The 22,620-nt window shown below is 32.7% G+C and overlaps 1 protein-coding gene across 1 annotated transcript in view; it reads right to left on the bottom strand.

Annotated features, from left to right (window-relative positions):
- LOC126893213 (CTTNBP2 N-terminal-like protein) overlaps window positions 1–22,620 on the bottom strand; it is a 73,374-nt gene that overhangs the window by 17,423 nt on the left and 33,331 nt on the right. The window contains exon 5 of the mRNA XM_050663178.1: window positions 8,189–8,349. Coding sequence (XP_050519135.1) covers window positions 8,189–8,349 — 161 coding nt within the window. The remainder of the gene's footprint in view (window positions 1–8,188; window positions 8,350–22,620) is intronic.

The raw sequence follows: 22,620 nt of genomic DNA on the forward strand, positions 1-22,620 counted from the left end.
TTGTCCGTAGAAACAATATTTTTATATATTCGAAAAGATAGTATTTTAACACGAATTTTCACATAAAAAATTAGCCTGGGTTCATTTGGGACAAAGTTAGCCATATGTTTTTTTTAGTTCACAACTAATTTGTTTATAATAATTAAGGAATCTCATTAATGCCAGTTTAAAGAATGGGATTTGTATTTTTTCTTAAAAAATTTGCACAAACATTGTACCTTCACAGCACCTTCTACGATTTTTCAAAAATGTAGTTCAAACGATTACTAGGGGGAACCCACAAACCATACATACTCATAGACGTTTCACGTAAATTGTCAAGGTCAAGACAGCAAATTAGTTACCATTCCAATCCAGAGATGTCGCTGTCAGTCAATTTTCTTGTCATATTTAACAACTGACAGTTGACAATTAAATTCATTTGTTATTTACTTTTTATTTTACAGTTTGTGGTTTAATTATTTTATTATAGTGGTGTTACGTTTTTAATTAGATTTAATCACAATATTAATCAATTGTATTAACCATCCGTTTTTATGAGTAGAATTTTTAGTTTACATTGATCATCCCGTGTTGTGTTTCTCCACATTTAAAAAAACAATATAATAGATCCTGAAACAGTTTATTCCAATAGACAAGTGTGTCATCAACATTTCTGGCCTATATATTTTTGGAAGTTTGTAAAAGATTATAAGGTAATATTTATCTAAACAATCATCCTACAAGATTTTTTCAAAAATTTTCATTCAACTCAATATTACACATCAGTGCTTTCACGTGACACATGGCAGTAGTGTTTAGCATTTTGAAAACAAATTGGAATATTTGAAGTTTTCAGTAAAATATTGAATAAAACATTGAATTGTCTTTCGGTTGTTTTAATTTCCTGCGAAATGTCATCAAAAATCCCGCAAAATGTATAAGTTGAAATTCCCACGTAACTAAAATTTGTCAATTTAGTTCCCATTCCAATCAAGAGATGGCGTTAATTCGATCCGAAAGATTAACATGGTCGTGAAACGTCTATAAGTATATATGGTCTGTGGGGGAACCTACAAATCCACCGAGTTGAAATACCGAAAAAGCAATTTCAAAGGAATATAATTTTCTGTATCTCCGGATTAGCTCAATGGATTTTGATCTTTCTTTTTTTAATTTGTATGTAATTTCTACGTACATTACAAATATGCAATTTGTTTATAAATTTATTAATTAATAAACAGTCTAATTTGTTTAAACAATTCTTAAATTTTTTTTTATAAAAATCTTTTTTTTAATCATATTATCATTAATGATCATAGAAAAAGTTAAAGCACACTTTAATAAATAAATGATTTTTATTAGATAATTATTTATTGAAGATAATTTATTTATTAAAGTATACCTTAACTTTTTCTATGATTAATAACGATAGTATGATTAAAATCATGGATTTTTGGGAAAAATTATTTTTTCAAAAATTGTTTAAACAAATTATACTGTTTATTAATTAATAAATGTCTAGACAAATTGTATATTTCTAATGTACAGAAAAATGACATACAAATTAAAAAAAGTAATACATATTAAATACAACTACATTCAGTAGATCCCGAGATATAGAAAATTATAGTAGTTTTAAGTTGCCTTTTTTAGTTTTTGAACTCGTGCATTTGTCGGCTCCCAGCTCTCCTTCACTTACCGCGACTAGTCACCAATTGAACTACATTTTTAAAAATTCGTGTAAAATACCAGCTTTTCTAATATGTAAAATGATTTTTTCTACGGACAATATTTTTAAAGTTATTCTAAATGTTTATAAACTACAAAATTTCACAAATTTGGCATTAGGATTTTTGACTATATTAGATAATTTTTTTATCTTTTTTTAGTACATTTTGATGTCATCAGTTTTCTACTTTCATTTGGCATACGCAGAATTGCCCTATCTTCATTATTTTTTGTCTTATGTTATTGAAAAATAAAGGTCTCTGGGATAGACAATTAGAATAACTCTTAAACTAATTAATGGATCGGTCTCAAATTTTGAGGGTTTGTTAAGTACCCCAATACCCAACTTTGGATGAAACATTGTTGTAAGGCAGTTTTAGTAAAAGTTATTAACAAATAACGATTTTCACTGATTTCGCAGTTTGCGTAGAAACAAAATAAGTTTTTACAAAAATCGGCATTTTGAAGGTTTTTAAATGTTCTAAAAAATTCAATTTTGTAATTTTATGTCAACGTGGAACCTCGATTATCCGTCTCTCCATTAACCGTCACCTCTGTTAACCGTCAGTGTATATAGAGAAGTTTTATTGACTTTATAAGCAAAAATTTTAATGTAATAAAAATAAAAAAAAGTTAATTTGATTTGTGGAGGACACAAACGGCTATCCATTACTGACAGATAAAGAAATCGTTTGGAATGGATTGGATCGAATGGAACAGAACAACTTAGAACGGGATCCTACAACATTCACCAGAAATAATACGAGGAAAATATCAATACCATATATAAAAGGACTATCCGAGAAACTTAAAACAATAGGAAATAAATTCAACATTTCAACAACATTCAAAACAACAAACACATTGAGATCTATTCTATCTAAAACTAAACCTAACAATGATCAAGAAAGAACAAAGAATTGCATTTATAAAATACCTTGTGAATGCGAACAATTTTATTTAGGTGAGACATCAAGACCATTAGACGTTAGAATAAGTGAACATCAATCTTATATTAAAAATAGAGAATTTGAGAGATCTCAAATATGTCAACACGCATGGGATAATGAACATAGAGTTCAGTGGAGAGATTCAAGTATAGTCCTGAAAGAATCAGATAGTAAAAAGAGAAAAATCAAAGAAGCGGCTCTAATTATGCTAAATGAAACCAATTGTGTCGCAAATTCCTCGGTAGAATGCAGTAGGATGTGGTTACCCATACTGAAAGAGGAAGTCAATAGAAAGAAAATACCAAGATTAGTAAGTCAATAATATCGAGCTAGTACATATTTTATATTTAGTATTACTTATATATCTAGTATTATTAATATTATTTATAATTTAAACATGTTACAAGTCAGAATTTGGTATTATTTTTTGAGAGTAAATTAATGTAAGACCAAATACTTACGATGTCGGGATAGTATCACAGGGTTTTTCCTGGTTTTCCCTTGTGATTTACTATGAAGTCTCTAACGCGAGAATTTTACTGTCGTTGCATTTGGTTGTCTTTTTAAAGACATATCACATGCTATAATTTTTTATGACAGATATTCTTGAGTTGGGGTTAATTTCATGTAATCGAATGAACTATCTTTCAGTAAGTCGTCCCAGGAACGCAACTCATAAATATTGGCAATATCATTTTAAAGTCTTCTACTTTAAAATGTATAATATATGTCTGAATTGCCAATATAAATGAGTGAGATTAAATAAATTATTAGAAGAATTTTTTTGCTTAGCAACAACACTTTAGTTTATTTTAGTAATATTTTGTATTTTGACAACGGCACCCGATTTGGGCGTCGAAACGTTAATAAAATTATTTTTTTCATTTTAATTGTGGCTTATTTCCCATATAAATAATTAATCAAAGAAATCGTTGAAATGGCAACAACGGCGGATCAAACAGATTCAGAAGCTGACACAGACTTGGAATTTGACTGTAGATAATATATCTGTGGCTTGGTTCTAAAAGGGCCAATATCAAATTTTGGTTTTTTTGTACAGCTTTTTTTTGAATTTAATATTGACCAAACAAAATGCAAAAAATTGACACTGGCCCTTTTCGCATTAAGCCACTGTGACTTGGTGTTAAAATGGCCAAGTTCAACTTTTTTGCATTTTGTTTGGCCAATATTAAATTCAAAAGAAAGCTGTACAAAAAAACAAAAATTTGACATTGGCCCTTTTAGAACTAAGACACAGATATTATGTTGATGAACCTACTGTAACTGACAAAGATTTGCGTAATTAATCTAGAGAAGCTGCATCGCACATGCAATAATTCATCGAGTGGTATTCTCAACAAGAAGAAGCCAATAAAGTAGATTGCAAGATCTTATGCCGATTAAGAAATTCAGCCGTCGCAAAATGCGAAGCAACAGTAAAACAGATAAAGATTTCAGAATATTTTAAATTGATTCGATTGTACGAACACAAATCCCTCTTATATTGTCAAACAAAACATACAAATGAAATTTGTGAGTTGTACTATGAATTATTAATTTTTTTAATGTTCTGTTAACCGTCTTTTCGATTATCCGTCATACCCTTGGTCCGGTGCCCTGACGGATAATCGAGGTTCTACTGTATTTAGCTTTTGAATGGGGTAAAAAATCGTGATTTTTGCACTTAGTTGTTAATAATTAAAAAACGGACACGAACTCTAGGCAGGAAACAGGTAGGTTTTCTTCCTATAGGTCTACAATAACTAAAAAAGTAGTCAGCTACCTGGATCTTTGAGTGTCCCGAACATGGTCTATTTCTAGCTTATTACCCTGGAATATTACTGTATAATTAACAAATAGTGCTTTTACTCTCACAACTTTTCCAATTTACATTTTCAATTAGCTAGTATATCTGTTGGCTATAATATCTCTTAAGCGATCTCCCATATAGTGGTCTCAGAAATAGAGTAGTCTCTCTCTCTCTCTCTCTCTCTCTCTCTCTCTCTCTTGTTGTCGTCCATTACTGAGGATCATGACCTTCCATGTGATAGCTCAAAGATGCATGGATATAAATTTGGATGTGCTTGTTTTTTTTTATTTAAAAAAAAGTCGCATCCACCCGAAGGTTATTAGCGACATTTCTGTAACATTTGTAACAATATTAAATCAAAAATTGGTAAAAATGAATTACAATCTGTATACAATTAAACCTTTGGAGCAATAATTTGATTCCACGCACTAACACTTTATTTTTGGAATGAACTTTTAGATCGCTAGCGACACTCCGACACTCTCTTTCTGATGTATCATTAGTGATAGCGTTATGCGCACTAATATCTGCTTGTTCATATTTCCTTCAATGCCTATGTGGGATGGTATCCACAGGAAGTGGATTCTTCTGAAACTTTCTTGAGCTTCCATTAGTTCGACCTTGGTTCTTTCCTCAATGGGGTGTTTATGGTATATATTTTGCATAGCTTTGACTGTGCTAAGAGAGTCGGAAAGGACTGGGCAACAAGGAAGGTTTTTAATATATACATAGTTTGATGGTTTTAAACAAACCAGAGAGCTCTGCAGTATAGATGCTGGAATTCAGAGAAAGATGTAGGAGCATAACAAAGTGATGAAAAATTCCATCAATATTCTTTTGAAGTAGAAACTTGAATCTTAATGCTAGCTTAATTGAGATGTGTCACTTTCCCAGTCTGACGCCTCACTGCCAAGATAACTATTAATTTTTTTCTTTATGGACGTGAATTTTCGTTTTATGGATCTTTCCTTTAAATGGGGGTAAACTAGACTGAGCATATGGGACAAAACTGATAGGTCTGTGGTATATTCTTGAATTGTGGTTATAGGATCTGTTGATCCCGTGATATTCATTAGGAGCATGTTAAGTTGATCAAAGTTTAGAGGGAAAGGTAGAGGGTGATTTTCCATGAAGTTTTTAGCAGGGTCAAGTAAGAGAGAAAATGAGCATTCAGAAGTGCTTGCTGAACTAATTTTAGCTTTTTTAGATTTTGCTTGGACTTTAAGTGGTGAAAAAATTTCATCAAAGTTACGCTTTGGTTGATTAATTATGTGACTGTCCTTATTTGATGCATCTTCTTTGTTCGGTATCTCCGGGACATTGGAAATAGACATTTGTTCACACTGAGAAGGTTTTGTATCATTGGGTGCTTGCAAAGATATATTTGTTGCGCTGGATACCGATGCTTCATTGTTTTGGTTGGGGTTTAGTTGAGCTAGTGGTTCGGAGCACTGTGATGCAATGTGACCGGGCTTCTTGCATCTAAAGCAAACTAAACTGTCTTGAGAGATGAATATTCTATATATCGTGTTGTCAAAAACAAGAGTAAAAGACTCTGGTAGTGTTAGACTGTGAGGACTGATATAGATTTGTCTTCGAAAACTAAGGATGTGATTGAACTCAGGCATAGAAGCACTAATTTTGAGGAATGTCATGGGGGAGACAGGAACTATGCCGATTTTTTGTAACTCATTGATTAGCAAGTCGTGCGGTATTGAAGGACATACGCAGGAGAGCACAAGTCGTTCCGCTGGTGTAACTAACCTTCCTGCTCTGACAATTTCACCTTGTATTTCTATTTGACCATGATTATTCATAAAATCATCCACTATTTGTTTATTGGATAAATACATACATATGCGATTATTAGATAATCTAGAACAGCGGTTCTCAATCTGTGGTACATGTACCACTGGTGGTACATATCATTATTTGCGGTGGTACACAAAACACACAAAAACTTAATAGTAGTACATAGTAAGTCTTGATTATACAATCTAAAAATATAGAAATATAATAAAAGAAACTTTAGATGGTACATGACTCAAAAAGATTGAGAACCGCTGATCTAGAAGAGAAGATTATATTTTTCGGTTGAATTATATGTCCGAGTGAGAGAAGGTAGTCTTGAAGTTTGGTGTTTTCTAAGGCACTAAAGATAATTGCTTGGGATTTTAAAGGAAATTTCACTCTCGACGCTGCCAAAGAGTATGACTGTGATGCGTTTATTTGACTTTGATGGTCTTGTATTGTAGAACTGTTGTGGAATTCCATGTTTGAATTCATTTCGATAAACTTTAAGTGAAAAGTAAGTCCGACCCTGTACACCTGCTAAAAACAGGTATATCCGTCTTTACTAAAAGCGGTTATTTTGCTGGTAAAACTGGATTTGTGTATTGACAACAATAACAAATAATTGCAATTTGCTGACTTTAATGCTAATTTTACTGAATATTATGTAAAGAGTTTGTACACTTACAGTTTATTTCAATATATCACTGAGATTCACAATTTATAACTTATATTAAACTTTGTTAATATTAAAAATATTCGGAGCCCACATTGAATACAACATTATAGTTATCGATGCAGGATCGGTCTCCGATGTGCTTGTTTGTTACGTTGATTTTGAAAAAGCATTTGACAAAGTAGGACATGAAAAATAGTCCAAATTCTAAAGACAAAAAACATACACAAAAGGGACATACGAATAATAACAAACCTTTACTGGAATCAAAGAGCACAAATTGTAATAGATAACGAACCCAGTCCAGATTGTTCAAATCAGGAGAGGTGTTAGGTAGGGATGTATTATGTCCCCATTGCTATTTAATGAAGCCATAATGAACCATAGTGAAGTCACTCTTGAGGAAGCGTTAAAATAAGTTAAGTTAAGCGTTATAAGATATGCAGATGACACTGCGATTATGGCAAGCTCTGCTGAACAACTCCAATTACTACTAAACAAAACAGTTTCTGTGATGAATATGGACTAAAAAAAAAGAATGTGTGTGTACTTTGTACGCACGTAAGAAGTTATACTTCTATTATAATATAATCTAACTTCATATTATGATTACCTATCTACTTTAAACAGTTTCTTTGTATTGTATTTAAATATTAAACGCATTGTAGAAAAAACAAAAAGAATATCGAATATTTAAAAAAAAAAAAGGATATGACTTTGTCCGGATTCGAACAGGAGACCTCTCGATCCCTAGGCAAATGCTCTACCGATCAGCTACCACCGTTTTTGTATTCAGTCGATCATTTCTTGGACATAATTACAATCACGGTGACAGATACATTAATTGAAAATAAACATTTTCAATAATACTTATTAGAGGAAGACAAATCCATAGACATAAAAATTATAATAAATATATTTACTAAAAACACTAATAATATTTTCACGCACACCTTATTTGCGCTACATAACTTAAAAGATGTAGCGAGTAATACCATACTGTCGGTGTGCGCATGCGCCAGGGAATGTAAAAATTCACCCTCGTGCCTAAAGAAGTATAACTAAAAAAAAAGAGTTTGTATAAACCTGTCAATACGGGTGGCCCTGTATATTTGAAAATATTTTTAAATTATGGTCCTATCTATGCCCCAACTTTTACCTAAATAATTTTTTTCGTATCTGTTACGACAAACGAGTAATTGGACTTCCTCACACTAATGCCCCTCCATGTATATACTAAGACACACTAACCTATGTTCTTTTTCTAATAATTGAGTCCTAAGTGACTTCTTTTCATTTTCATATACATAAAGCTGTTTTTCAAGTTCTGCTTCCATCTGAAGAGACTTTTTGCTCTCTTCTTCCAAACCCTCTGCCATAGTGTCAATTCGAGATTTTTCTTCAGATAATATCTAAAACAAACCACATATGTATATTTCGATTAAAATTTTATGACTAAATTGTATTGCAAAACGAGGGGCCTGATTCTAATTCATTTCGAGGTCGCTATTGAATTTCTACACCGCCATGATGGTCGCAATTTATAGCGATTCTTATTCATTTCGATATTAGTTACAACTGGGGATATTAACGTTATCATTTTGACACTGCTCAAAATTTGGGTTGGTGCTCCGGTTTATTGGATTTATTGGCTACGCAACCACCGCAACATTTGTTGATAGTCTAGAAAATTATCGAAAAAATGCCATTTTTGGGAAAAGTTATTTACCAGCTATCTTACTGCTAAAATCGAATCTTAAGATTGCATTTATTAGTAATATGGGGTATGACAAGTCCGCAGAAAGTGTGTTATTTTATTTATAAACAAATTAGCACTCCTAAATCTTCTTTTTTTTTTTCAATTAGTGCTCTGTAACTCACAAGATGTTTCCTTTAAACCAAAAACACTTAAATAAAAGTTCACCGTAATTCAGTTCTGCACAAAGTTATTTTTTTTCCGATTTCCTTCAACAAAAATTTTACTCGGAAAATCAGAGTTTAAAAAAAAATCTGCAATTTTCAATTAAAATTTTAGGGAAGTAATTAATTATCAATAATTAAATAAATTGATGACATGTAAGATTTTTTATAGTAGATTATACAGAGAGGGACTAAATTATGGAAATTCATTTTCTCTAAAATGGACGATTTTGGAGCAAAATCCCGAAACAGGTCGATTTTTATTTTTAAATTACAATTTTTTGGCATATATTTCATACTAGTGACGTCATCCATCTGAGCGTGATGACGTAATCGATAATTTTTTTAATGGGAATAGGGGTCGTGTGGTAGGTCATTTGAAAGGGCGTTCAATTCTCTATTCAGTAATATAAACATTAATATCATTATTTATACAGGGTTGCCAAAAAATAATTTTTGAATTAAATTAATTGGCGCAAAAAGAAGAATTTTTTTATTGTTTGTTTATTGTGAAATCAGTCTAAAAAACAGACCATAAACACATTTGTTGAAATTTATAATGGCCCAAGGAGAAATATTTCAATAAATATTTACTCAATAAATTCAATAAATATTACAATTACGTTTACAATTAGTGTTTCTTAAGTTAAGAATGGTAAATCTAATTGAAATTTTTGCTTAAGGCGTCTAATTTGTTGACTATTGTCTAATAAATTTAAAGCTAACACATTTGGGTGGTTTTCTAGTCGCTGTAAATATTTATCACTGTATGACACTATCACTTCACTCACAGTTGGCACTTGAAAAAGAAGAATGTATGTAATTTATTTAACTCAAAATACATTGTACTGCTGTCAGAAAATAGAAAAAAAGGTTTATTTCACAACTAAACATTACTTTTCGTTTAAATTAAATCACAAACAGCCTCCCTCCTACCTATTGGCAGTTTGAACATTTTGAACATTTAAGCTAAAAGCAAATTTAAGCAAATAAACATTTTTTCTTATTTTCTGACAGCAATAGAATGTATTTTGAGTTAAATAAATTACATACATTCTTCTTTTTGCGTCAATTATTTAATTCAAAAAAATTTTTTTGGCCAGCCTGTATAAATAATGATATTAATGTTTATAATACTGAATAGAGAATTGAACGACTTTTTAAATGAGCTACCACACGACCCCTATTCCTATTTAAAAAAATAATCGATTACGTCATCACGCTCGGATGGGATGACGTCACTAGTTTGAAATATATGCCAAAAAAATTTAATTTAAAAATAAAAACGACCTGTTTAGGGATTTTTCTCTAAAATCGTCTCTTTTATATCTCTCTGTATATCAGGAGACCGGCGACAATCTAACCAATGGTTTATCAATAATTAAAATGTTAATTAAAAAATTTCGGTCGAAACAATAACCAGAAAGATACACCAGAATAACTATGATTTTCGTATAAAAAAGTACTAGGTACACCTATTCAACGTACTTTACAGAATTGAAATTGGACTATTTGAGCGGTCTCAGGAATGTTATAAAGAAACAATTTTTTGGCTTATAAACAAATATAACCCCTCAGAAAATATTAGATTGAATTAAATTAAGTTAACGCTGTTGAAAAGGGCACGGCTTCTGTGCCCTTTTCGAAGAAAAAAAAATGAATTGCGAGGAGTCGTTCCAGGTATAACCGGTCAAACTTGACCGGCATTTGCGACAGAGTTATAAACAACAGAATTTCAATCTTTGAACCATTACCTTTTTATTCCGGTCCTCTTTGTACATACAAATTTTCATATCTTCAAGACACTCATAACAAAAAAGATTTATGTCACCAAGTTATTTAATTACTGATAAATAATTACTGCCCTAAAATTTTAGTTGAAAATTAAAGATTTTGTTTGGAAACCCCGAATTTTCCGAGGAAAATTTGCGCCGACTGAAATCGGAAAAATATCTATGTGCAGAATTAAATTACAGTGAATTTTTATGTGAGAGTTTTTGGTTTAACGTTAAAATCTTCTGAGTTACAGAGCAATAATTGAAAAAAGATTTCGGAGCGCTAATTTGTTTATAAATCAAATAGCACACTTTCTGCGGACTTTGCATAGCTATATTAATAATATATGAAACCTTAAGATTTGATTCCAGTATGTCCAGCAATAAAATAGCTGGTACATAATTTTCCTTGTTTTATACTAATTTGGCCAGATTATTACCTTACATATTTCATTGAGTTGATAATTCACATTGTGGAAATTCTCAATTATTGTATTTATTATATTTATAATTTAATACTATTCTATCTAATTCCTCCAAAACCATCAAATTTCCATAAAACCCAGCCACCCAAGTAGCACAATAAAAACATTTTAGTTTTATTTAAGGTTTATAAAGGTTTTATTGTGGTAAATAAGAAGATAATGGTTTTAAAGTTACTTTGTAGATATACTGCCAGAACTTCAAAACTGTTAAGCATTTGTCACTAGTTTTAAAGTATCTAATAAGAGTATCAAATAAGACTAATTAACCTTAATAGATAATTTGTCGTATTGTAGTTTTAAAATGGTTTATTCTCAGTTCACTTTAAAACTAATCAGTTTTATGAAGAACTTCCGGACTGTTTGGTTTTATTAGATTCTAGTTTGTTACCTTTTAGTTTTATTGCAGTTTTAAAGATTCTCCTAATATGAGTAATAAAACCTATTGTTAAAACTACTTGACCTCAAGATTATTATGTCAGTAAAACATATGCCTTAAAACTATTTTTTTAGTTTTCTTTAAAGTTGCTTTCTTAAAAGCAATTAGTAGGCTATATTAAAACCAAACGCTCTTAACTGAATCAATGTGGTTATCGTAAAGACTAAACTTCTTTCATGTCCAAAATGGTCGGTCATTTGTTTTAGAGGAAACAGTGGTGTAATGTGTTGTAAAAAGTGGAAGTACATTTAGTATGGAAGAAATAAGTCGCAAGTACTTAAAATATAAACGAACTGGTTTTTTTTAGTAATTTTAAAAGAAAGATACAACACACACACACACACACACACTGCACTACGACGCCTTGATTTTAGGTTAGATTCACATTAAAACCGAGTGGCATTATTGACAGCATCATTAAAAGTAAACGGTTTTAATTCCAAAGCAACCTTGCTTTTATGTAGGATGTATGCTCCTGGAAAGGTATAAAATAAAACCATGTGATCTTAACAATTCGATAGACCAATAGGTTACAATATAAGGCTTACATAAAAATTATAAACAAGCGACTTAAAGACATAAATTCGATTTATTTTAACATTAAAATTGTAGATAAAATTATTTTTCTTTCAAATTAATATTTTTTGGATTTAAATGTTATTATTTTTATTTTTTAATCGCCAAAAGTCAAAAATGTTAGGGCGCGTGAGTTATTTAGACCTATTTTTGTTAACATTATCAATAAAGTTGGGCGCGCAAGTGTTTTTCTACCTTGACAGTCCGAAATAACCAAGTAGATACTTTTTATTATTTTATGGTTCTTCTTCTTGCAGTATCGTCTCCTATCGGAGGTTGGCTACCATCACAGCAATCTTAACTTTGTTGGCTGCAGCTCTGAGCGACTGTATTGAACTGCACCCATACCACTCCCGTAAATTTCGCAACCAGGAAATCCTCCTACGTCCCACATTTCTCTTTCCCGAGATTTTTCCTTGGATTATGAGTCTTAACAGAGAGTACTTTTCTCCTCTCATTATGTGGCCTAGATACTCCAGTTTTTTCGTTTGTATGGTTTTTATGACTTCGCATTCCTTCCCCATCTTCAGCAAAACATCTTGATTTGTTACTCTTTCTGTCCATGGTATTTTCCACATTCTCCTGTAACACCACATCTCGAATGTCTCAATGTTTTTGATGTTTATCTTTATCAGTGTCCAAGCTTCCATGCCGTACAGCAGAACGGAGAAAACATAGTATCTTAACATTCTCGTTCTTAAGTTTATATTTATGTCCCGGCTGCATAGGAACTTTTTCATTTTGACAAACGATTGTCTCGCTATCTCAATTCGCCTCTTGATTTCTCTTGTCTGGTCATTAGTATCAGTGAAGCAAACCCCTAAATATTTGTAGGACGTAACTCTTTCAACTGGCTGATTATTCATATTTGTGTATAGCTTCTTTGTTACAATCATGAATTTAGTCTTTTTGATGTTCAGTTTTAGACCATACTTATTGGTATGAGTTTATGTTTTCCATCAAATATTGTAAATTTGCTAGGTTATCTGTTACTATTAGCGTGTCATCAGCGTATCGTATATTGTTAATTAACTTAATGGTTACAAATACGTATCTACCTATCATAACACATGTAAAAATTTGTTGGCCTATATGGAGTATATGGGTTTAAAGAATCATTTAATATGGTAAATTGTCTTTAAAAGTCTCCATTTAAAAAACCTTTTTGAGTTTGCTATAAAACTGCCTGCACTTAAAGTGTCTTTTAACATAGTTTTAAAATCACCTTCACAGCAGCTTTAAAACCAGTTGCTTAAGAAAACAAAGTTTTAAGAAGGTTGTTATTTGTGGTTTTATTGACCTCTTTCAGAGTGGGCCCTTTTATGCTGAAAGCGGTTTTATTGCAACCTTAAGGTTTACTTAAAAACCAAATGGTTTTAATTTTAGTTTTATTCTACAGTTTTAAAGCATCCTTAAAAGACTTAATAAACCCGTTCAGTGCTACTTGGGCATATTAATACCTTTTGCTTTAGTTTTCCTTGCAAGAAACAAACAAAACACATCTAAACTAAACCTAACCTCGCTTTCGGCCATTCATTCATGTTCCTGTCACAATAATTGAAAAATTTCGCCTCGAAATTATAATATCATCCACCTTTTTGGAGTTGCAATTAATTTCGATAAGTCGCTATTTTGTGAAATCATTTCGTTAGTTCAACTAAAATCGCCTTGATTGCGACTTGTTTTCACTCGAAATTTGAATCAGAATCAGGGCCGAGTTGTAGGTCTTATTTTTTGAATTTGAAAAAAATTACACTTGAGGAAAACAAACATACCAAATACATTGATAAAAATTATAGAAAGTATTTACAAAGAGGTAAAAGAAAGAGTATAAATAACAGGGTAAAGATTAGAAGAATTTAATTGAAAGAGAGGTATTAAACAAGGAGATAGTCTCAGCCCTTTGCTATTCATAATCGTAATGAATGAATTAATAAGAAAAACTAGAGCAAGAACCAACCAACTACAGACAATAATAGGATAGCATAGATTACACCCGGTAACAATAGAGTTCTTAATGTATGCGAACGACATAGTATTCTTTTCGTCAAGATATACGAAATTTGACCTGACGCTGGTGGGATGTCCCTACCGATTTAGTATCATAATAAATAGTTGACGTTACTAATCCCTCAATTGTCTTTGCGACGGGTGGCAATAGTTTTGGAACAGCTACTAGGGCCGTACTTTATATTATTTACAGAACTGACTTGTTATCTATCAATGCAAATAAATTATTAAAATTTCTAGACAATGTATTAAACATTTTGTATACTGTAGACGAATAATTCGTTTAGTCATCTGAAATGAACTTGCTTGGAATCAATTACAAACGATCACAAACAATTTTTATGTCCAATGCGCTCATTACGTGAATTTTATGGAGTTAGATTATAATGTGTTTTATATCGTTTTCACTTTAAACAAAATGGACTTCCGATAATGCAGCTTTCTATCTTTAAATAAAAAAATTAAAGAATCATTAGAAAGAGCATTAGTTAAAGATAAGATATACCTCTAATTATTATTCTATAGCTTTACACATAATTCTCGTGCTTATAGGTATTTAGGTAAAATTAAGTATCATTTATTTAAAATAAATTTCGACCAAGAGTCAGGATTCTGTTAACCGAGATACGATAGTATCAAGCGGCGCCGCTAGGAGGAGCTTCTCCAACAATGCGTCTCAGAATACCTTAAGAACACTTGGTCATTTTGTACTCTAAACCGAGTAAAGCATGAAAAAGAAAAAGAAAATAATCGTTTTCGTTTTGATTCAATTCGAGTCTCTTGCTATCCTCTGACACAGTGTTTCTGGGTCTCTACCCTTTATCGAAGAGGCTATTGCAAGTAGACTGAATTGAATCAACTCGAGACGAAGAAGAACTGCATCTATTAAAATATCTGCAGTATATTGTGGTTAGACTGTCCTCTAACGGGGAATGACAAAATAAATAAAATAAATTTCGACCAAGAGTCAGGATTCTGTTAACCGAGATACGATAGTATCAAGCGGCGCCGCTAGGAGGAGCTTCTCCAACAATGCGTCTCAGAATACCTTAAGAACACTTGGTCATTTTGTACTCTAAACCGAGTAAAGCATGAAAAAGAAAAAGAAAATAATCGTTTTCGTTTTGATTCAATTCGAGTCTCTTGCTATCCTCTGACCAAACGTGATGGTCATAATGTATTGCGATTACCTCCTTACTACTGTGTCTTCAACCCCATTGAATTAATCTGGAGCCAACTTAAGGAAAGTTTACGGCGAAACAACTGCTGTCCCAAATTTAGTAGCGAATAGGTGTCATGTTGTAGAAGAAATAAAAAAGATTTCCCCAACACTGTGGCAAAATTGTGTTTCACATGTTATAAAAACGGAAGATCATTACAGAACATTAACCTCACATATTAAACCAATAATTATAACATTAGATAACGATTCTAGTGAAGATGACAGCGATAGTGACATAGAGTTGTAATTTGTATTTATTTTTTTCCGTCTAAACTTCAAATTTTATTTTTCTATGTTATTTTTTATTATGTTATCTTTTTAATTCTGATTTTTGCTACCACTCTTTTAATCTTTTATTGTTATTATCATTAATTTCCTTAATTTCTTTAATTTGTTCATTTCTCTTATTTCATTGTACATAATAATATACCTATAACCAGTGCTGTTTTTGTGACAGTACGCGCCGGTACGCCGTACCGGTACCTCTTGGGACAAAAAAAATCAACAAAATTAGAGACAAATTCCTTAATTTTTTCTTTGCTCCCAAATAGCTTTAAAACGCCCTTATTGAGGGTAAATTTAAAAAGGTTTCTCGGGTCGGACCCCCCTTATGAACACCCCCCAGACCCCCGGAACATTGCGTACCGGAACCTGTATTGTTACAAAAACAACACTGCCTATAACTACATAGATATAAATACGTAATAAATATAATGATATGATATTTAAATTTATATTTATTATTCCAACCCCATTAAAATATTATATCTACTTGAAGACTTGAATTTTTTTTTGTTAAGAGGATGGGTACGAACTTTCGGCTTTAAGCCGTTACGTTATTACCGAGGGCCGAAAGTCCCTGAAAACTTCTATAATGTTTATTTTAATTAGTTACAGGGGTGAAAAACTAAGAGTAAATTTAGTGTGATTTTTAATTTCAAATATCTCATTCAAAAGAAACTTTTAATTCATTCCAAGGGACTTTCGGCCCTCGGTAATAAAGTAATTTTTCATTCTGCGTTTAAATTTTTCAAAAATACTTACATATTAGTTTTCTCAGGATTCGAAAAAAATGATTTAAAACACATTGAAAATTTTGACAGGCGTCAAAATTTTGCATTTGTTCCTTTCCCCTTAATTTTAGCGAATCCGCTCCTGGAGGGTTTGTTGTTTGTTATTATGATACTAAATCGGTAGGGACATCCCACCAGCGCCAGGCCAAATTTCTTATACCTTGACGCAAAGAATACTAATAGCAGATTCCGAGAATAGAATGCAGAAACTAGTGGATATATTAGTAGAACAAATAGAAGAACTAAAATTGGAAATAAGCGAGGAAAAAAATAAGAATGATAATTACTAATGACGAAAAAATATGACTGGGAAATGACAAATAGAACAAAGAAATCAAACAAGTGATACTATGCGTTACTTCCAATACTGGGAAAAAGAGAACTTTACAAGAGAGACAAGGATAAAAATATATAATGCAATAGTGATACCGACTGTGGTCTATGCAAGTGAAAACTGGACAATTCTGGAAAAACATAAGAGCAGGATAAATGCAATGGAGATAAGACACCTAAGAAGGATAGTTGGAAAGACAAAATGGAATAGATTAACCTTCCGATGACCAACCTTTTTTGTTACACGGATGACCAAGGGGGGGGGGGGGGGAAATGACCCCAGGTCAAAAATGACAATTAACAAAAAAATGAAGTTTTTTTTTTATTTTTTTTATGGCATGGACTTTATGTCATTCAGCCAGTCACAACATGAGTATTAGTGTCATGTGTAGTGTGTATGTTGAGTAAGTGTCTTGTTACTTTGCAAAGTCGACGTCATTAGCGTAAAACTACTTGGAATTACACATAATAGACGCTATTTTACTAAACATCAACTTCAGAATATATTTTTTATTCGTAAAATATAGGAAAATTTTTTTATTACAAAATATGAGGATATCCAGAATGATATTAAAGTCAAATAAAAAATAATGAATTAAAAATTGAAAATACTTTTGAATTTATCAAAGAAAAACATACGCTGGGGTCACAATTTCCCCCGCTTGGTCATCCGAAGGTTAAGCAATGAGACTATTAGGAGAATGGCCAACCAAGAACCAATAGTGAATAAAATAGCAAAGAGACAAATGAACTGGTATGGACATTTGATGAGAATGCAACCCAAAGAAATTACAAGAAAAGTTCACAAAGCAGACAACATCATAAAAAGAAAAAGGCAAACCAAGTGTAACGTTACAAACGTCACATCTTTGATATTTTATTTTTAAATATTCATTTTATTTTATTTTCTTCAATATTTCATTAACAATAATTTTCTTCTATGTGTTTTACCAGTTTTCTTCGGTAAAAACTCATTGGCGCCCTCTTTTATTATCTTCTATTTACTATATTCCTTTTCATTTATATCATCGATTGAACATACTGAACGTACCCCGTACATTCTTACTCTGTAAGTAGCTGTCTTTCAATACGGAACATGCCTGCTACTTCATAGTACTTGGTCGTCATTTCAAATGTTGTTTTCGATAACAGTGTCACTTCATCCCTACCCGAATACACAAAATGGAAGGGAAAAATTATTTCTTAAATAGGCATGTAATTCGAACATTAGAATTATTTTCCATCAACAATTAATATTCTCTTGGGGTGAGCTTTTCATACAGCTTTTTTATAATAATTTTTTATAATGATTTTTTTTCTCTAACATTCCAATGTTCAACCATGTGTCTAGTTTCTATATTTTACATTCTCATCTATTAAATATATCTTTTTAATTCACATATATGCACGTTTAATAATCATAATTCCATTTAATTTACCCTTGCCATCTGCTACTGTTTGAATACTATTTGGCAAAGGTACAATTTGGTTTATATTCTTGATTGTTGATATGTGTTTTACTGTTCTAGTTTTTGGGATAAAGATCATCGTCCTCCCTCTGGGAGCTTCAAGAATCCTCAAATCGTCGGCGATACAAGAACGAGGGACATGTCATCCATGCTGCAATCACATCACCAATACTGCAACAACCAACATCTGTAGGCCTGGTGGAATACAACACCTACAACCCCAGAGCCCGTTGCAGAACCAGCAGCAGTACCATTCAACATCAGGAAGTTACCATCAGATACCAAAAGCCAGAAGTATAATCCAGAATTGTTAGTTTTTGGCAAGAATTTGAATATGTGGAACTTGGATATTACGGCCTCGGTAGTTACGTCACCTCGGTTGTAAAGTCAATTTTTAATAGGTCCGGCCAAAAACTATTCGATAACATTATTAAAAACCTGGTTTTAGCGGTAAAAATAAAGTAACCCTCGTCTATACCGTCATAAAATTTTACAGTAGGTTGTTGTTTTTTCATTTTATGAAGAATAAAGTGCAATGCGATTCCAGCTTTGCGACATTGATCCTTCCAAGAATGTGAGAAAGGCCCATTATCCCTTTGTGTACAGTTATGTGAGCTTTTATGATTTCATGAGCAGTTTATGATTTCTTACTATTTGTCAGTGCCATCATAAAGACTCAAATTTTCTGCTGTAATAAAATACTGCAAATAATGCTGTAATAAAATTTTGCCTGGTTAAAATTTCATTTTTTTCTACCTCCTTTATAACGTCACTCTGATATAGCGTCATTTTTTTACTGGACCCTTCAATGACGCTATAACCAAGTTCCACTGTATTTGTTAAGGTGGTATGACACAATGTTAAAATTCATATACTCTTTAGGTACAGTTAGCGTCACTATTTCAAAACCAATCTTCAACATATGAGTATGTACGTGAAGTGTAAACTTTCTATTTTAATAGTATCTAGGTAAAATTTTCAAAGAAAGCAGTAAATTTTTTATAACTGTACTGAAAGGAAACAATGTCATAACTTACTTGGTAACCTGCTCTAAAAATTGGTTTTTATGTAATAATTGTTGAAGTTAGGTACAAAATAACTACCATAAATGATTAACTATGCAAAAAGCTTTATTTTAAGCAAACGCTCATTATCCAGAGTGCCATAATTTTTAAATTAACTGTACCTAAAGGTAAACATTATAGTTAAAAGCTGCAATCTAGGGATTTTGTTGATAAAACCGTAACAAGTTGGCATTGTTCTAGTGATAAATTAGTTCGGCTATCACTTAATAGATGAGAAAATGAGTTCACGTGTCATTTAGTAGATGGCAGCAGTGATATATTAAATGGCGACCGATGCGCGTTTGCCGGATTTTAAAAAAATCTGCAAAACATTGAAAACAAGTTTTGTAGCGATAAAAATACGAATCACGAGGTATTGTTTAGAAAAGTGGCCCCTCCCCCTCCCAGTTAACATTTTGTACCTTGTTTGAGTTTCAATCATGATTGTAACCAACTCTGTGGCTCAGTGGTAAGAGCGCCTACTTTTGGTCCTAAAGGTCGTGAGTTCGAATCTCACCTTAGTGGAGAATTTTTCATTTATTAAAAATTAATAAACGAAAATAGTTTCTATCCTTGTGGGATCGGTACTAACCGGAGGGACCGCCATAGACATATTAAGGGTAGACAAGGCGTACTGCGCAAAAAAGCGTAGCGCGGAAGTAGTCGATCAGTGGTCTATCTATCTCTTTTAACCAAGCGATCCTGCGCATGTGACAGATAAAGATGGCTAGACCACTCAATCCTTAATATTGGCGTTACACCTCGATGCACAGAGCGGCCCATAACTTGCCTAATCTACTAGGTAATATATCTATAGGGACCGCAGACGTTCGGATACAATTAGCGTCTCTTTTCAAAGACAATGACGTCGCCTTTTCTAAGTAACAAGACATTTACTCAACACACACACTACACATTACATAAGGTACCCGATTGCATACATTCACTGTAGGTACCATGCCATTGGCCATAAGTTGTCGAGGCACCAAATAAAAAAAATCATGATTGTAAAACGTCACAGTGAACGCAGACGTTCGGATACAATTAGCGTCTCTTTGTAAAGAAAATGACGTCGACTTTTCAAAGTAACAAGACATTTACTTAACACACAACCTAAACACTACACTGGGTACCTGATTGCAAAATTAACTGTACTATGCCAATGGTCATTAATTGTCGAGGCATATAAGCTAATACAAAAAAAATTATAGTATATACATATATAGTTCAGCTCTCCAGGCCTTGAAGGCCCATGGCTTGGTTTACTACTCCTTTCTAATCTCTCCAATTTGGTGCTTTATTTTTCCAATTTTGTGTTTTTAAGTTTTTCTGTCCCTTTCAACATCTTTCTTCCATCTGGTTTTCGGTCTACCTTTCTTCTTCTTTCCTCCTATTCCTCCCATCCTCCCGTTAGTATTCTTTCGGGAAGTCTCGTGTTTGCATTATTTAAATATGTCCTAACCATCTCAGTCTCACAAGACTAATAAAAAATTATAGACAAAACAATATTGTGTAATCATCAATTAATTAATGTCAGTACCTACATTAGCGTCTACATTACATTACCGTACATTAGCAGAGTCCAGAAGAAGCATCAATGCTGTGGAAATGGACTACATACGTAGAAGTGCTGGAATCTCCCGATTGGACAAAATACGTAACGAAGAAATAAGAAGAAGGATGCAGGCACACGATACAGCGGTAGACAGGCTCGAGAGAAGAAGCCTAAAATGGTTCGGTCACTTACTTAGAATGGACGACCAACGATGGCCAAAGAAACTCCTGAAATGGAAACCCCCAGGTAGGAAGAAAAGGGGAAGACCAAGACTATCCTGGAATGACACGATAAGGAAGGCCATGGAACACCGAGATTTGGAAGAGGAAGATGCCCAGGATAGAAATAGATGGCGGTTAGGTGTGGGGATGCGGCGTCAGCCGATATGACACCCCGTATATATATATATATATATATATATATATATATATATATATATATATATATATATATATATATATATATATATATATATATACCTACATTTAAATATTTTCGTAAGTGAAAAAAATTATTGAAATTGAGTGGAGTAATTCATTCGTACTTGCCCGCAGTGTCGATGAAATTCAGCAACTTATGGACAGGGTACAAAGAGCGAGTGAAGAAAGAGGACTTCTTCTTCTTCTTGTAGTGTATATCCGTTTCGGATGTTGGCGACCATCATGGCAATCTGTACTTTGCACACTGCTGCTCTAAAAAGATTTGTAGTTGTTGTGTTGAACCACGTACGTAGATTTTTCAGCCAGGAAATCCTTCGCCTTCCTGGTCCTCGCTTTACTTCTACTTTTCCCTGCAAGATTAGTTGCAGCAGTCCATATCTTTCACTGTTCCTCATGATGTAACTGAGGTATTCGATTTTGGCTGCTTTTATTTTGATTAACAGCTCTTTTTCTTTTTGCATTCTCAGGAAAATGGCCTCAGCAAAAAACATAAATAAAACAAAATGGCGCTGGTGAGCAAAACTCAAAATCCTGCCAGACAATTGAAAATAAAAAACCAGTTAATTCAACATGTAGACTTATGTGTATACCTTGGAACAGTCGTTAACTCGAAATGGGATCAAACGACCGAAATACGATCTAGAACTGAAAAGGCCAGAGATTTAACAACTTGAGAAATAAATTCACCAAATTCGACATATCTATCTCACTAAAAATACGGCTGCCAAAATGCTATATATTTCCAGTCTTGCTGTATGAAGCAGATGCCTGGACAATAACGGAGACTGAAAAAGCTAGAAGAATTCGAAATGTGGGTGTACCGACGTATCCTCAAAATATCCTGAACGACTAACACCCAACGTAGAGGTACTGCGGGAAAACAAACAGAAATCTCTTTTACAATTAAGAAACGGAAACCTGAATACCCCGATTATAATATTATGAAACTTAATAAATATCGTTTACTGCAACTGATAATACAGTGTAAAATAGAGAGCAAACTCGGACCCGGAAAAATAATTAGAAATGAGATACATTCTTTTTCTTCGTACGCTGCTTATCCGTTCGGGATGCTGGCGATCAGCATGGCTGTCCTAACTTTGCTTGCTGCTATTTAGAATAGTCTGTTTGTCGATGTACTAAACCAGTTTCTCATATTTTGAAGACAAGATATTCTTCTTCTCCCTGGTCTTCTCTTTCCATTCCCTGAGAATGATTGGCATTAATCTCTGTTCATTCGTCATAACATGGCCAAGATGTTCTAGTTTGCGCTCTTTGATGGTGTTAATAATATTGCAGTCCTTGCCCATTCTACGTAGGACCTC

The sequence above is a fragment of the Diabrotica virgifera genome, chromosome 10 (genome assembly GCF_917563875.1).
Source record: "Diabrotica virgifera virgifera chromosome 10, PGI_DIABVI_V3a".
Taxonomy (NCBI): Eukaryota; Metazoa; Arthropoda; class Insecta; order Coleoptera; family Chrysomelidae; genus Diabrotica; species Diabrotica virgifera.